At 28.5% G+C, this 15,676-nt stretch overlaps 1 protein-coding gene across 4 annotated transcripts; it reads right to left on the bottom strand.

Moving 5' to 3' along the window:
- Positions 1 to 8,080: 8,080 nt before the first annotated feature.
- LOC124939784 (cytochrome c oxidase copper chaperone 1-like) lies at positions 8,081 to 10,699 on the bottom strand. Of its 4 annotated transcripts, none has more exons than XM_047480229.1 (3): positions 10,546 to 10,563; positions 9,270 to 9,518; positions 8,081 to 8,472 (listed from the first exon to the last, which is right to left on the bottom strand). In XM_047480229.1, exon 3 carries the CDS (start codon positions 8,458 to 8,460, stop codon positions 8,257 to 8,259), a length of 204 nt encoding a protein of 67 aa, XP_047336185.1. In that variant the 5' UTR covers positions 8,461 to 8,472; positions 9,270 to 9,518; positions 10,546 to 10,563; the 3' UTR covers positions 8,081 to 8,256. The 4 variants fall into 4 exon arrangements, 2 of the variants coding, with proteins under 2 accessions (XP_047336185.1, XP_047336184.1); XR_007099421.1 differs by lacking the exon at positions 8,081 to 8,472 and adding an exon at positions 8,493 to 9,085 and having other exon boundaries at positions 10,546 to 10,688; XM_047480228.1 differs by lacking the exon at positions 9,270 to 9,518 and having other exon boundaries at positions 10,546 to 10,679.
- Positions 10,700 to 15,676: the final 4,977 nt, after the last annotated feature.

Genomic DNA, 15,676 nt, shown 5'->3' with positions numbered 1-15,676 from the left:
TTCCATAACTCTTAAAATTAGAATTTCATAATAACATATCATATTTTGGAAAACATAGTTTTTAACTCTTTTCATCAATAAAAACAACGATATGCAATGAAATTATGTTTTAGAAAGTATGCATCATTAATGAACTATATAGCACTGTGCAGATTTCTAAAGATTGTTTGAAAAAGTTTGCCTTAGATTTCAAAATTGCTAAAGGTTGATCTTTGCTATGAAGGATAATGATGAATGTTCTTCAATAACTTTTAAAGGATGGTTTATGTTTCTTAGTGAAGAGGGAATTGATATCATCTAATAGAAAGAATTAGTTGTGAAAAAGATGGTTATGGCCTTGCTAGCAAAGCATGTTTAAGGCCTAGCATGGGCAAGACAAAGCTTGGGCAAATCAAAGGCATGTGTTCCAGAAGACTGCCAATTAAAGGGCATGTTCATAAAATATTTAATATCCTGATTCTAATGGCTGCCAATTAAAGAGCATGCTCATAAAATATTTAAATCCTGATTCTAATGGTGGGAGTCTTTCATATGCATGTTCTTCTTTTAATATATATGTGCGTATGATCCTAATTATATCTAGTGGGTCCCTACATCATATAGAATACTCTAATATAACCTCCAAGTACAATAAGGAAATTATCATACATACAGTACCTATCATGTGTAATCAATTGAGGAAAAACATAAGTAATATTTCACAGTGATTACTTGACAACCTCTAACCAGAAAAATGATTCAGGTATTACAATTATACCCCACTAGTAAGAATTTCGACCTCGAAATTTATCTTACCGAATAATTCAGGATCTCTTTGCGTATCCTGCTCGACTTTCCAAGTTGACTATTCGATTGAATGATTATTCCATAGAACCTTTACATGGTGATCTCCTTATTCTTCAACTTTCTGATTTATCTGACAATAATTTGGGTTGAAAATTCTTCATAGGTCAAGTTGGGTGTCCACTACACATTTTCGTGTTAGATGATATGGAATGTATTTCCTCAAGTTGGATACATGAAAGACATTGTGAATTGTATCAAGATTTGGGGTTTTTCTAATCTAAAAGCCACATCTCCTATTTTTTCAAAGATTTTCAATGGTCCAATGTATCTGTGATTCAGTTTGCCTTTCTTTTCAAATCTTATAATTCCTTTGCAGAGATACCTTAAGGAAAATGTGATCACCTTTCTCAAATTTTAAATCACGCTTTTGTCAGCTCTTCTGTCTTCTTTTTTTAGTTGTTAGTAACATTTCTCTGATCTTGCTTACTAGTTCCACTATGTTAGTCACTATCTCTGGCTCAATAACAACTATTTCCCCTATTTCATCCCAATGTAGGGAGTCTTACATTTCTTCTCATACAAAGCTTAAAGGGTGTCATTCCAGTTGAAGACGGATTGTTATTATCGTAGGCGAATTTTATCAAAGGTAGTCTAGGTTCCTAGTTGCCTACGAACTCAATTAGACAAGCTAGTAGCAGATCTTCTAGAATTTGGATCACACATTCAGATTGACCATCTGTTTGTGGTGAAATGCAATACTAAGGACAACTTTGTGCATAATCCCTTTTGTAGACTTTCCCAAGAGTGTGAGGTGAAACGAGGATATTTGTCTAACACAATCCTTGTTGGTATGTCATGCAGTCGAACAATTTCTTGTAGGTAAAGCTTTGCGTATTGTGCGTCATTGAGAATGTTGTTCGCACTGGTAGAAATTGGACAAATTTGGTTAGGTGATCCACTATTACCCATATAGAATTCATCTTTCGTAGGGTCGGGTAACTCAACTACAAAGTCCATTTTGATATACTCCTATTTTCAAATAGGTATGGGTAGTGAGCATAATAGTTTAGAGGGTCTTTGATGCTCAACTTTCGGGAAAGGGCACAAAGTACTACATTTCACCCACAAACAGACCCACAAAACAGATGGCCAATCTGAACGTGTGATCCAAATCTTGGAGATCTGCTACGAGCTTCTCTGATTGATTTCGGAGGCAACTGGGACCCAGACTATCTTTGATAGAATTTGCCAAAATAATAGCTATTAGTCTTCAACTGGAATGACATCCTTTGAAGATTTATATGGGAAGAAATGTAGGACTCCTCTTATTGGGATAAAGTAGGGGACAGAGAGAGAATAGGGGAGAGAGTTGTTATTGTGCTAGAGACAGTGACTAACACAGTAGCTCTAGTAAGCAAGATTAGAGAAATGTTGCTAACATTTAAAGTGTCTCAAAGTATACAGAAGAGTTATGTTGACATGAAACGTCGTGATCTAAAATTTGACGAAGGTGATCACGTTTTCTTTAAAGTATCTCCCTATAAAGAGATTATCAAATTTGAGAATAAAGACAAACTGAATCTCATATACATTGGACCCTTTAAAATCTTGGAAGAAATAAGAGATGTGGCTTATAGACTGACATTACCCCAAATTTTGATACAGTTCACAATATCTTTCATTTATCCAACTTGAAGAAATACAATCCAAATCCAAATCTGAACCATATCATTGACACGAAGATGTGTAGTGGACACCCGATTTGGCCTATGAAGAATTTTCAACCCAGATTATTGCCAGACAAATCAGGAAGTTGAAAAATAAAGAGATCAACGTGGCTAAAGTTTTATGGAATAATCATTCAATCGAATAGGCAACTTGGGAAGTCGAGCAGGATATGCAAATGGATCATCCCGAATTATTATTAGGTAAGTTAAATTTTGATGCCGAAATTCTTTACTATTGGTATTACAATTGTAATACCCTGAATCATTTTTCTTGCTAGAGGTTGTCAAGTAATTGATGTAGCATATTACTTATGTTTTTCCTTAATTGATTACACATGATATATACAATCTGTATATAAAAAGATCACTTGTAATTTCCTTATTGTACTTAGAGGTTATATTAGAGTATTCTATATGATGTAGGGACCTACTAGATATAATTAGGATCATATATACATGTGGAGGGCTCCCACAATTAGAATTAGGATATTATATATTATATGAACATGCCCCTTTAATTAGTAGCCTTCTAAAAAGAGTGTTCATGCTTTACCTTGCACATGATTTGTCTTGCACGTGCTATGCTTTGCCCTTGCTATGCCTTGCCCATGTATTGGGCAACTATCTTAATTAGTAAGTTTCAAGAATGACACATGTCATCTAAATTAGTCATCTTACATGTTCTCCACCTACCATGCCTAAAATATTATCTTCTTCACAATTGAATCATTCCATTAGATTATATCAATTTCTCTCTTCACTAATAAAAAGAAGACATCTTTTAGAATTCATTGAAGAACAACCATCGTTATCATTAATAGCAAAGATCAACCCTTAGCAATTTCGAAATCTAAGGCAAGTTTTTCTAAAACAATCTTTAGAAATCCACACAGTGCTATATAGTTCATGAATTTTCTATAAATGATACATATTTCTTTAAAATAAGATTTCATTGCATATCATTGTTTTTATTGATGAACATAGTTGAAGTTTTCCAAAGTATAATATGTTATTATGAAAGTTTAATTTTAAGCTATGCAATTATTGTGTGAAATTATACTGAGGAATGAGAATTGACGGATGAATACGGGAGGAGGGCTAACCAAAATGAGCTTTGGTAGTTTGATTCCAAAATTACTGGCTGAGATGAGCTCTAGAAATGTCTAACCAAACTGTAAAATGGTCCAACTAAGTTATGGCTTTAGGGATGAACTCCTAATAGTACCTAACCAAATACGGTTCAAAACACGGATTCCTCACCTTCAGGATCAACCCATAAACACGGATTCCTCACCTTCAGGATCAACTCTGAAGGTTTATGATCAAAAGATGTGATCAATATGTAATTATACCTTCACTATGATAAAATACTCTACAAACCCAAATATGGAAACAATGAAGTCTTAACTGTTTGTTTTATTACCAGCAAGCAATCTTTTTATACATGAGTTACTCTTTGTATAGAAAGTAAATCATCACAGCATTATTTTGAATACTTAAATTTTTAAGTCTTTAGACTCGTTATGCTTGTGTGGTGTAGGTACACAACCATAGCTTTTATATGTTATATGAAGGGAGACTTGAAGTGAGGGCAAGGTGGATGAGTGTGGGAGGAGGGACCAAGACTGAATAATCGAATTATGTAGCATCACTTGGCTAACAAGTGAATTATGTATATAAAAAACACTCTATATGTGTGTAAGCATGTTTCTGTTTCACTCATCTCTATCATAATATAGAAAATAGGATTAGGAATGTTTTAGTTGGTATCATGTCTATTGAGAGCTTGTTGACATTAGTATTAATTTTTTAGACTTAGCAAGGCTAATGTTTTTGTAGGTGGATTGAAGTATATTAGACTGTTGTTGAGGTATATTAATAAGTTGACATTAGACTGTTGTTGAGGTATATTAAAAAATTGATGAACTTTTGATTGTGATCATTGAATCTGTTTGATGTTGTTATTCCTTGTACGGTACGATTTGAATGATATTTAGCTTTAGTTTGGTAGTAGTTTTGTGTTGAGATAAGTGGCTGATGAATGCAGATTTATTTTTTTGTTTGAAAAAAACCAGTCAGTGTTACTATATACCGATTGGTTAAAATACCGGTGTTATCCTATATCAATTGGTTAGAGTCCAATTGGTATACCTTGAATTTGTAATACCGAGAGAGTTTCTACCGATTGGTGACGATCGGATTACATCCAATCGGTATTACCTTATACCGATTGGTAATCGGGTATTATCAATCGGTTTATCGATAGGTATAGACCCATTTTTTTACTAGTGGATGATTTTGAAATGGTTGAAATAAAATAACGGTTTAGATAAAATAATGATTCATGATAGATGGTTTTCGAATGGTTATAATAAAATGATGGTTTGTGATAAATAATTTTTAAAAAGTTTGAGCTTCTTATTTTGACATTGAAATGAAATGTGGTATATTTGAACTTGAAAATGAGGATTTAAATAAATATGATGACTATGCTATTTTTATTACTCTAGACTTGATCTTGTACTTATTTATCTGAAAATAAATTATTTGTGCCTCGAATGTTGCTTTTTCCAGTTAAATGCGTTAATGTAAGATCTTAGTCTTGATTGATGACGTATTGCATCAATCCAAGACGCAAGACCCTAGTCTTAATTGATGACCCAATGCGTCTATGTAAAGATGACATGTTATTAAGTTATTATAATATTAGAGTCATTATCTTGATTCAGAGCTATTATTAAAATATATATGATTTTGAGATAAAGATTGTCTACGTTTGGTTAAAAGTTGATATTTATCTATATATATGATTTTTTATCGAACTGTAAAAGATGTGAATGTTTTTTACTAAGAGTGTTTAGCTCATACATTTAAATAGACTCGTTTCAAATAAATCAGAGACTAATCTCGGTAAATAATGTTAACTCTCTTTTGTGTTAGTATATAGAGAGAGATAAAGATATAAAGAGTGTAAATATGAAAAGAAAATTTGTGTAAGAATATGATACATCATTATTTATTTTGAACTATATATGAAGTGTAGTAGATTCTAAATGTTTCTTTTTATTTTTGTAGAAATGTTGGTCAAATGAAAATTTTGTTAGCTAGCCTAGCTAGTATATTGTTTATGGAAGTCTTCCTCATGTCAAGACTCAAGAGGAAGAGCAAAGAAGAAAGACAATGAAATATAAATTATAGCCATGATCTAATGGCTGAGGAACAGACACATCAACGGCTAAGATTAATTGGAAGCGGCTCAAAAACGCATTTAAAGTTGCCTATATCTTTATTTTTTGTTTATTTTTAATTTGTTAACTGATTACATTTTTATGAACAAATTAAATTACTTCATTTAGTTGGCTAACTAACTTTATTTCAATTCTAAAAAATGTGTACTTCTGAATTGTTAAAAATGGAACATAAAAAAAAAAAAAACTGATTTTTTAATCCTTACAAAATAAAATTGGACTTTGAATTCTGACAAAGTACATAAAATGTTCTTTTTCAAAATATAAAAAATAAAAAGTATATAAAATGTTAAAAGTGAAACTTACATTTGCAACATGGATGGTTAAAATACTATTACGTGGTGTTACAAATTCGAAATGTTCAAAATTTATAAATTTAAATCCATCTATATTATTTATTGGCGCAATTAAATTATAATACAGGTGTTTGAACATTTACCTAATAATTTACTATATTATCACAAAAAATTATTATGAACACATTTTCCATTTAAATTCAATTTTCTCTCTATTTATATTCTTAAATTTTTTTCTCTCACATTACTTCTTTTAATATTTTTATTCTTTCTTTCTCATTTTTTTCACTTTTTATTATTTTTTTTTCTTACTTATATAATTTTATTATTATTATATAATAATAAAATATAAAATTTAAACATTTTTTTAATAATATTATATATTTTCTTAGTTTTATAATAATTAAAAAATAATTAATAAATTAAAATCTAACTTTTTATAAGAAATAAATTAAACAATAAATAAAAATTAGACAATTAAACAATAATATGCTAACAAAAATAAAAAATATAATATATATACAAATTATAGAAATTAATATATTCATATAATTTATTTTAAAATAATTTATTTTTTAATTTAAGTAATTTATTAGTATTTAAAATTAAGTTAATAAAATATTTAAATTATTTTAAATAAATATATTAAGTTTATAAATATATAATTAAATAGTAAGTTTTATATTATTGATAATTTATAAAAAAAAAAATTAAAGTGAATAATAATATTATTATTATTATTATTATATAAATGACAGTTTTATTAAACTAAGATATACTCATATTTCTAGCACAATCTATAGCCAATTGATTTATGATAAAATTTATAACTTGGTATATATTCCCCAATTAATGATCAAAAATTTATGTGTAAAGATGATTTATTCTTATCAACATAAAATATATATTACTTCGTTATAATTAAAAATGAAGTTTGAAATGGTACAATTGTACAAGATATGGATGTAAACAGAAAATAATAAAATTCAGCCTTAACTTTTGTTAAGGACAAATTATAGACGGTTCTTAGTTTAAAAAAACGTGTTAGATACATTTAATTAATTTAATACTAATATTATTTTAAAAGGAGTTCAAATTTAATATTTTAATTTTATAAAATTTAAAATAATAATTAAAGAATTAGAAACTTATAATTGGAATGGGGCAAACAAAACATGTCATAAGTTGTCACTTAAGGCTCCAACCACATAGGTTTAGGACGTTTGATGGAGCATTTAATTTGAGAGTTTGCATATTAATCTTTTACAGTAATTTTGCGTAATAAATTAACAAAAAATTATAATCAAATACAATTTGCGTTTAAACACAATTTTCTCTCTAGTTCTCTCATCTATCGAACAAATAAATTTAATAAGTTTAATATAAGATAAATTCTATCCAAAAAAAATCTATAAAATAAGCTTACCTAACAAAATGGCAAAAGTTAATATAGACTAATTCTAATAGTTTATTATTAATTATTGATGTATATCAAATCAATCAAATATTTAATTAATATATGTTTACTTATATATATATATAAAAAAAATATTTTCTTTTTTATAAAAGAAAAGAGTAAGGACTAATACTAATTTACTTTAACTCAAATATATTCATTTTAATAGAAATCAACCCATTAATATAGTTATGAATTCGATTTAGAATATCTTAAGTGCAAGTGAAGAGCTAAATAATATATATCGAGAGTGAAGAGCTAAATAATATAAATCGAGACCAAATGATGAAAAATTTATATTGGAAAAAATCTACTTGCCTCAAAACTTATCCATTAGTTAAAAAAATAGATAAAATTAAAAATCTACCAATTCAATTGTGAAATAAGACTGTCAACTAGACACATTTTATATCAAATATAAATATTTTTCAAGTAATTGACTTGTTTCAATGAGATTAAATTAAAACAAAGAAATACTAAAAGAATCATTATCAAATATGGTAGGAAATTGATCATTTTTAGCACTAAGCCTTGAAAATATCAGAAATTAGTTAAAAATAGACGAGTAAATAGTCAATTTTATTTACTAACTATGTCAAAAAGCAAGGAAACCAATCCCCATATCATCTTTAGTTAACCAAAAATGGATGTTGTTCATTTATTTGATCTCAACTTCTTCATCATTCCACCAATGTATACAAAATTGGAACATCCTTCCAAATATTTTGGAATTAGTTTGAATTTCAAACATTGAACCCTTCTGCACGAAGGCATCTTTTGTGAGCATCGATCCATTTAGAACACGCATCTTCCCCATGCTGCACGATGCATTCATCCCTCAGCTTCTTAGTGTCGGGGCAAGCGCAACATATTTTCTTCTTGGGCTTCACATCTTGTACAGTTGTTGCAGTAACAGCTCCAGTATTATGAACTTGCAGCGCTTCCATTTACAGAAGCTCCTGTTAAAGAAGCCAGATGTTAGAAACTAACTTCCTTATCATGGAAATTCAAACTTCTTCCAAAATGGAAGTAAAGGACAGAATCAAAATGCTCTATATGGGCATTCATCCAGCAAGTATAGAATTATTACTAAAAACAAACAAGTATTATACTGAATAATCAGGTCATTTCCGAGGAAAAACATGCAGTTGTGAAACTCAATTGCCTTTATGTTTGAAAGAAGCTATGTTATAGAAACTAAACTTAGTTAGAGACATTCAAATTTTATTGTTGTTTATCTGTATTAGATCCGGATACAGATACCAAAACTACAAGTATTTCCAAATGGGAGTCACAAATGTAAACATCAAAATCTAACCACATCAATAAGATCAGATTTTGAAACTATTTCAAACTTCATCTCATGGTATTAAAGAAATGTTCTTCAGCAGAGCCACCCCTCTAGAGTTCTTCTTAACCAGGTTTGGTGATTAATGCATCTGATCTGCTTCTTGGTTCTCTTCTAGCTAGGCGGCCGTCTTTTGATCCTGAAAATTTCTAACCTGCTTCTGTATTCTTCAGTTGGTGCACCATCTTCTCAGAAGGTATTACCTATGGCGGAGAGATGTTGAGCTAGCCTCAGGAAAAGAAGAAGGAAGTCACGGTTACTTATAAATTGTGGACCAATGTACTTTAGAACACATGAAACATAATAAATCATTTTTCTCAATGTGATAACTCAGTGGGTGCCTATAGCTCTAATGGGACAGGCACTAAAGTGATCAGAATATTAAGTATCTATCTTTCAAGCACGCACCTTAATTCTCAAGTATGTACTACTCGTTACATGATCTTGATTGCACTCTTGTGTCAGTTAGTGGATACTGTGATCTCAATAACAAAACAAATTTCTTGCTAATTCTTGTGTTTACCATAAACTGCGCACCGAAAAGATGATTGGTTGTGTTGAGTTTCGTGCAGGTCTCTGTTTTCTAGACTTCATCCCTTTGTTAAGTAATTTTGTTGATCACTCGTGATAGTTGAGGTAAAAAGCTAGCAGTAAAAACTGAGAAAATGAAACCCGTGATGTGGTACTTTCGTCTAGTTCATCCAAACATTTCATATTTAAAATGTATGTCATCTTTAATTGTCAACAAAATCTGATTTCCTTTCAGTGTGAAGTTTGCCAAATAGAAAAGCACACCCTAAGCACTTTTCGCCTCTAAATATAAGCTTAGGCATCCCTTCAAATCATCTAGGTATCTAAACCAGAGGACCCCATGTCCAAAAGGTGATGTTATCAGTTTATACTAATGCAAATTGAGCAGAATCTTCCTAGTGATAGACAATCTACATCTCAATACTGCTCATTTATCCAGGGAAATATATTATTCAACTGTCATCTGCAAATTATTCATTATGAAAAGGATGAACTCAAACTTGGTAATCATTAAATATCTATTAAACTTGATAACACAATACATAACGAGTGTCACCACTAAGATTGCAAAAAACATAGAGAAAAACAGGAGAAAAATCATTCAAAGTTAGAAAATGGAAAGATCAAACAAATTCCCATCTAGTCATAATCTAAAATATGAGAAATGGTTTGATCTGAAGACAAAACAAGCCCATTCAAATCATGTGGCTAGTCCTGCTTCATCCGTCATTCAAATTGAAAATTAGAATTTCTCCTTTAATGGGCAAAACAGTATGAACAACATCCAACAACTGAAAATAACTCAATAGTATGTCAGGTATCCAGATTCACAGGGTTTTGAGCATTATTAATCTGATAGAAGAGGAAGACTTGTTAGAATTCAACATGATGAAAAAATTAGTTGAAGATGATCGGAAAACTAGAATCAGATTTCCTATCTATTTTTCTTCAATTAGCCCTAACCCTTCTTCAGATATCAGATTCAGAAATATACAGGACTATAAATTCCAAATGACAAGAGGCAAACTCAAGTTAGTTCATAGAATCAAACTCAGCGAAAAGAAGGATTTCCAGATTTGAAAACAATAAATTTGAAGAAAATAGAGACCATCAGATGCTTTAAGGACCTATAATGTGGCGTCAATGAACATACCTTTGTTGGGTTCTAGGGTTTCAAAGAAGACGAGAGGCGGGATTGGTCTTGTTCAAGAAGCGGGCGGACGAAATGGGTAGACGAAAGTTGTATTAAAGATTGCGTATTTAAGCCGCAGCCGCAGAATTTCACAATCAATTTATATAGTCGTTGCCTTCGCATCTCTTTCTTTTCCCGCAAGTTATCATTAATTATATATATATATATATATATATATATATATATATTTTATAAATTAAATTTTGTAAAAAAGATTTTTCTACACTATTGCTAGTTGATATTTGAATTTAATATAATTTAGCTCAACATGAAAAAAATCAGCAATTCCAAGTTTTCTGAGGTGACTTTACTTTTGATTTGAGTGTTTAGATAAGTTCAAAGAGTCAATGCTATTATTGAGAGATCCACAAGAAAATCAAATTTATTCGCTTTATCATAATGGGACGGTGAGTATCGTGATCTATTTGATGCGGTTCGAGAGTAAATTCGGCAAGCCTTCGAGTTAGGGCTAGTGCCGAACCCGAGAATTGAGAGGCCTTATTTTAATTCAAATTTTGTGGTTCCTCAAAATTAAAATAAATATAATATGTGTACATTTTATCAGAAATATATTAAATATACAAATTAAATATATAACTAAATCATTGATTTTAAAAAAAAAAATACTTGATACGATTAATTTGGTGTTTTGAATCCTTCTTTAATAATATTTGTGAGTATATTGTATATAATGTTTCTATAATAAAAAAATTTGATAAATATTTTAAAATGAGAAGAGGTTATAAAGATAAACATAATAATATTTGTGAGTATATTGTGTATGATGTTTCTATAATAAAAAAAAAATATGATAAATATTTTAAAATGAGAAGAGGTTATGAATATAAACATAAGAATAAAAATAAATAAAAGTAAATAAATTTAAGAGTATTAAAATGGAACATCAAAAATAATTTTCAGGTTAAAGTTGAATTTATGATAAAAAAAAATTTAAAATATTAAAGATGAAAAGACTGCTATAATATAAACATATAAAATAGTTAAAATAGAGATAGATAGAAGATAAGTTTAATATTAAGGATAAAATAATGTTATTAAAAAATAATTAAATCGTTTCCAATTTACAATCAAAAAATTATTATATTATTATATTAAATATAATATGGAGAGAGAAAAAAATTAATATTATAAAAAAATAATTAAATAATATATTATTATATAATATGGAGAGTGAAAAAAATATATTATTATATATAATGAGTAATGATAGGGGGAGCGAAAATATTGCAGCTAATGAGGCAGCGAATGATGTGGCATTGTACATGTCACCTAATAAATAGGACGCGTATCAATTTTTCTCACTCTTTCATTTTAAATTGTACATGTCACCAACAACTGCATTTAATAATTTCTCTCTCTTAATTTTTTTATTTAAATAAATTATTTACTATTTACTTAATTTAAAATTGAAAAAAATAAATTTGTAATTTTAACTTAAAATACAAATTATTAATATTTATAATAAATAAAATTCAAATTACTAATCTTCAACATATATATACAAAGAAACGTTATATAAAAATGAAAGTTATAATATTATTTAGAAGGTAAATTTTAATATATATATTATAAGAAAATTAAATAAGAATAAAACCAGACTTTTATTTTTTTTAAGAGAAATAAAAATGATTTAAAGAAGAGAAATAATAATTTAATATGAATATTTTTTAAGAGAAATAATTCAAATTATTAATATATATATTTACTTTTTATTTTATATATATTTATATTTATAATTTAATATATATTTTAAAAAATATGTGCATTTATATATTTTATTAATTTGATTTATTCGTTCTCCTTAATATTATTTATATTAAAAATACATAAATAAATTAATTAACTATTAATCACAAAAAATTAATTAAATTAAAAAAATTAATCATATACATATTTAACTTCTTATTCTTTTTTATATATATGTTTATTAATTTTTACAGTTATTACTTTTAAATATTTATAAATATATATATTAATTAATTTAAATATACAATTATAAATTAATAGATAAAAAAAGAAAAAAAAAAATATAAATGAAGAGAAGAAAGAGAAATTATTAATGAAAGGAGGAGAGATAAATAAATATATTAAAGAAGACCTAGTCATCAATCCTAATCATTTTGACACGTCATTCGCTATACTTTCGTTACAATATTTTCGCTCCCCCTATCATTACTCTATATATAATATAGAGAGAAAAAATTATTGTATTATAAGGAAATAAATATAAAATGAATATTATATTATATATTAAAATAGATATTTTATAATATATAATATTATATACTAAAAATTAAAAATTTGGTGTCGCCTTTATTCGGTCAATTATATATTTTAAATATAAAATATTATAATTTAGTAGTTTAAGATAAAACTTAGAGTTTTTATTTGGTTATGAATTCAAATCTAAAAAATCAATTTTTTATCAATTTTTTAAACTAGACTTAGGAAATAATAAGAAATATCGATATTTTTTTTTATGATTGAGGCTGGGACAGTCCAAAACTTGGGGTCGGGCCTACAAGGAATAAGACATAAAACACCTTCAAGGACTCCTTAGTTGAATGGCTTCACGTTAAGGATGAATAAAATAATTTTTTAGAGAATTAGATGTTTGCTTTCAGAAGAATAATTATCTCAACGTTTTGGGCTGAAACATTACTCACAGTAGTACATGTTATTAATTTGAGTCCTACAATAGCTTTAGACGGTGAAGTTCCAAATAAAGTATGTGTTCATAAAAATATTTCTTAAGATTACTTACGAATATTTGAATACAGGTGCTCTCTGTTCATATTCTAAAGGATGAAAGATCAAAGTTTGATTTGAAGAGTCGAGAGTGCATCTTATTGGGTTATGGTAAAGATTAATTTGGTTACAGATTGTACGATCAAGTTGCAAAGAGGTTTGTCTGAAATCGTGATGTCATCTTTTGTGAAGATGAGACTATTGAAATATTGATAAAGCAAAAAATACTGATTTGAATGAAAAATGTGAGTAGATAAATTTAGATCCAGTTCAATTATCTCATTCACCTAGTTCAATAGAAAATCAATTGCAACATTATAATTCTAATGATGAACATGATGTTCAAATGGAAAATATTAGTAACGAGCAAGATGAATTATCTACAATTTCATCTAAAAGATCGGTAAAAGATAGACAATCTTCTACGAAATATTCTATTAATGAATATGAATAATTAATAAAATATTTCGTAGAAGATTGTCTATCTATTGTCAATCTTTTAGATGGAATTGTAGATAATTCCTCTTACTCGTTACTAATATTCTCAATTTGAACGTCATGTTCATCTTGAGAATCATCTTGTTGCAGCTGATTTTCTATTGAACTAGGTGAATTAAATAATTGAACTGGATCTAAATCTATCCACTCACATTTTCCTTCAACTCACTATTTTTAGATTTATCAATGTTTTCAATAGTCTCATTTTCATAAAAGATGATAATACGACTTCTGACAAACTTCTTTGCAACTGGATCGTACAATCTGTAACCAAATTCATCTTGGCCATAACCCAAGAAAATGCACTCTCGACTCTTCAAATCCAACTTTGATCTTTCATCTTTTGGAATATGAACAGAGCACTTGCATTCAAATACTCGTAAATTATCATACGAAATATTTTTACGAGTTCCTACCTTATTTGGAACTTCACCGTTTAAAGCTATTGTAGGACTCAAATTAATAACATGTACTAATGTGAGTAATGTTTCAACCCAAAACGTTTGAGATAATTTTGCTTATGAAAAAAACATCTAATCATCTCAACAATTGTTTTGTTCATCTTTTCTGCAAGACCATTCAACTGAGGAGTCTTTGGAGGTGTTTTCTGATGTATAATCCCTTGTTGTCTGTAGTATGCATCAAATGGACCACAATACTCACAACCATTATCACTACGAATACACTTGATCTTATTCTCGGTCTCTCTTTCAACAAGTGCATGAAACTCTTTGAACTTGTCTAAAACCTCATTTTTAGACTTTAAAACATATAATCAAAACTTCCTGAAATGATCATCGATAAACGTTACAAAAGAAAGAACACTACTAATAGTTTGTACCTTTAAAAGACCATAAATATCTGAATGCACCGGTTTTAAGACTTTTGAATTTCTTGAAAGAAGATTATGTTTGAACGATACTCTAATTTGTTTTTCAGCAATACAATGAGAACATTTCTCCAAAGAGAATTACAATTCCTCACTCATGACGCCACCTTTGGCCATCTGTAGAGTTACTGCACCATTAGCAACATAATTACAAAGAGAAACCTTAAACTTTTCCCACGAATCGGGTAGAGTAGTTAATAAATAAAGTCTTTGAACATCATCTTCAAACTTAATTCTCATGTCTGTCATTTGATCAAGAATACCCTGAAACTATTTAAATGATCAGCCATAGAAGCGATATCATTATATCTCAAATGAGTTAATTTCTAAAGCAAGAATAATTTATTACTTTCAGTCTTTGAAACATATAAATTTTCAAGTTTATTCCATAAATATTGTACATTAGTCTAATGTAGATGTGGTTGTAAACATTCTCTTCAACAAACTGACAAATAAAACCACATACATGTTAATGCTCAAAATTACATTCTTCATCAGATTTGGATGCATGTTTCTCACTACCAAAAACAGATAAGTGTAAAACCTTCTTAACAAATAACATATCATTCATCTTTTCTTTCCAAATTTGATAATTTAAATCATTCAACAATATCATCACACTTGTGTTTATCTTCATATTTCAATCAAGTCTAAAACAACTAACCAAGCTCTAATACCATTTGTTGGGAAAAACGTAAAATTGATTCCCTATTTGATTAAAAAACTTAGGAGAAAATAAAGCACAAGTAAAATCCGAAATAAATAACACAATGAATACACGATATTTTACGAGAAAAACCTCCTCAAATCAAGGAGTAAAAACCATGGGACTTTACGTCCAATTCAAGCTTCAGTATAATCAGATGTCAGGAATACAATCAAGGTATAACTACCTTTTAATACCGTAGAAAGATAAAAGGGCATAACCAAAAAGAT

This window comes from Impatiens glandulifera, chromosome 5 (assembly GCF_907164915.1).
Source record: "Impatiens glandulifera chromosome 5, dImpGla2.1, whole genome shotgun sequence".
Classification (NCBI taxonomy): Eukaryota; Viridiplantae; Streptophyta; class Magnoliopsida; order Ericales; family Balsaminaceae; genus Impatiens; species Impatiens glandulifera.
The sequence above is the reverse complement of the archived record's forward strand: the minus strand, read 5'-3'. Positions and strand labels throughout refer to the sequence as shown.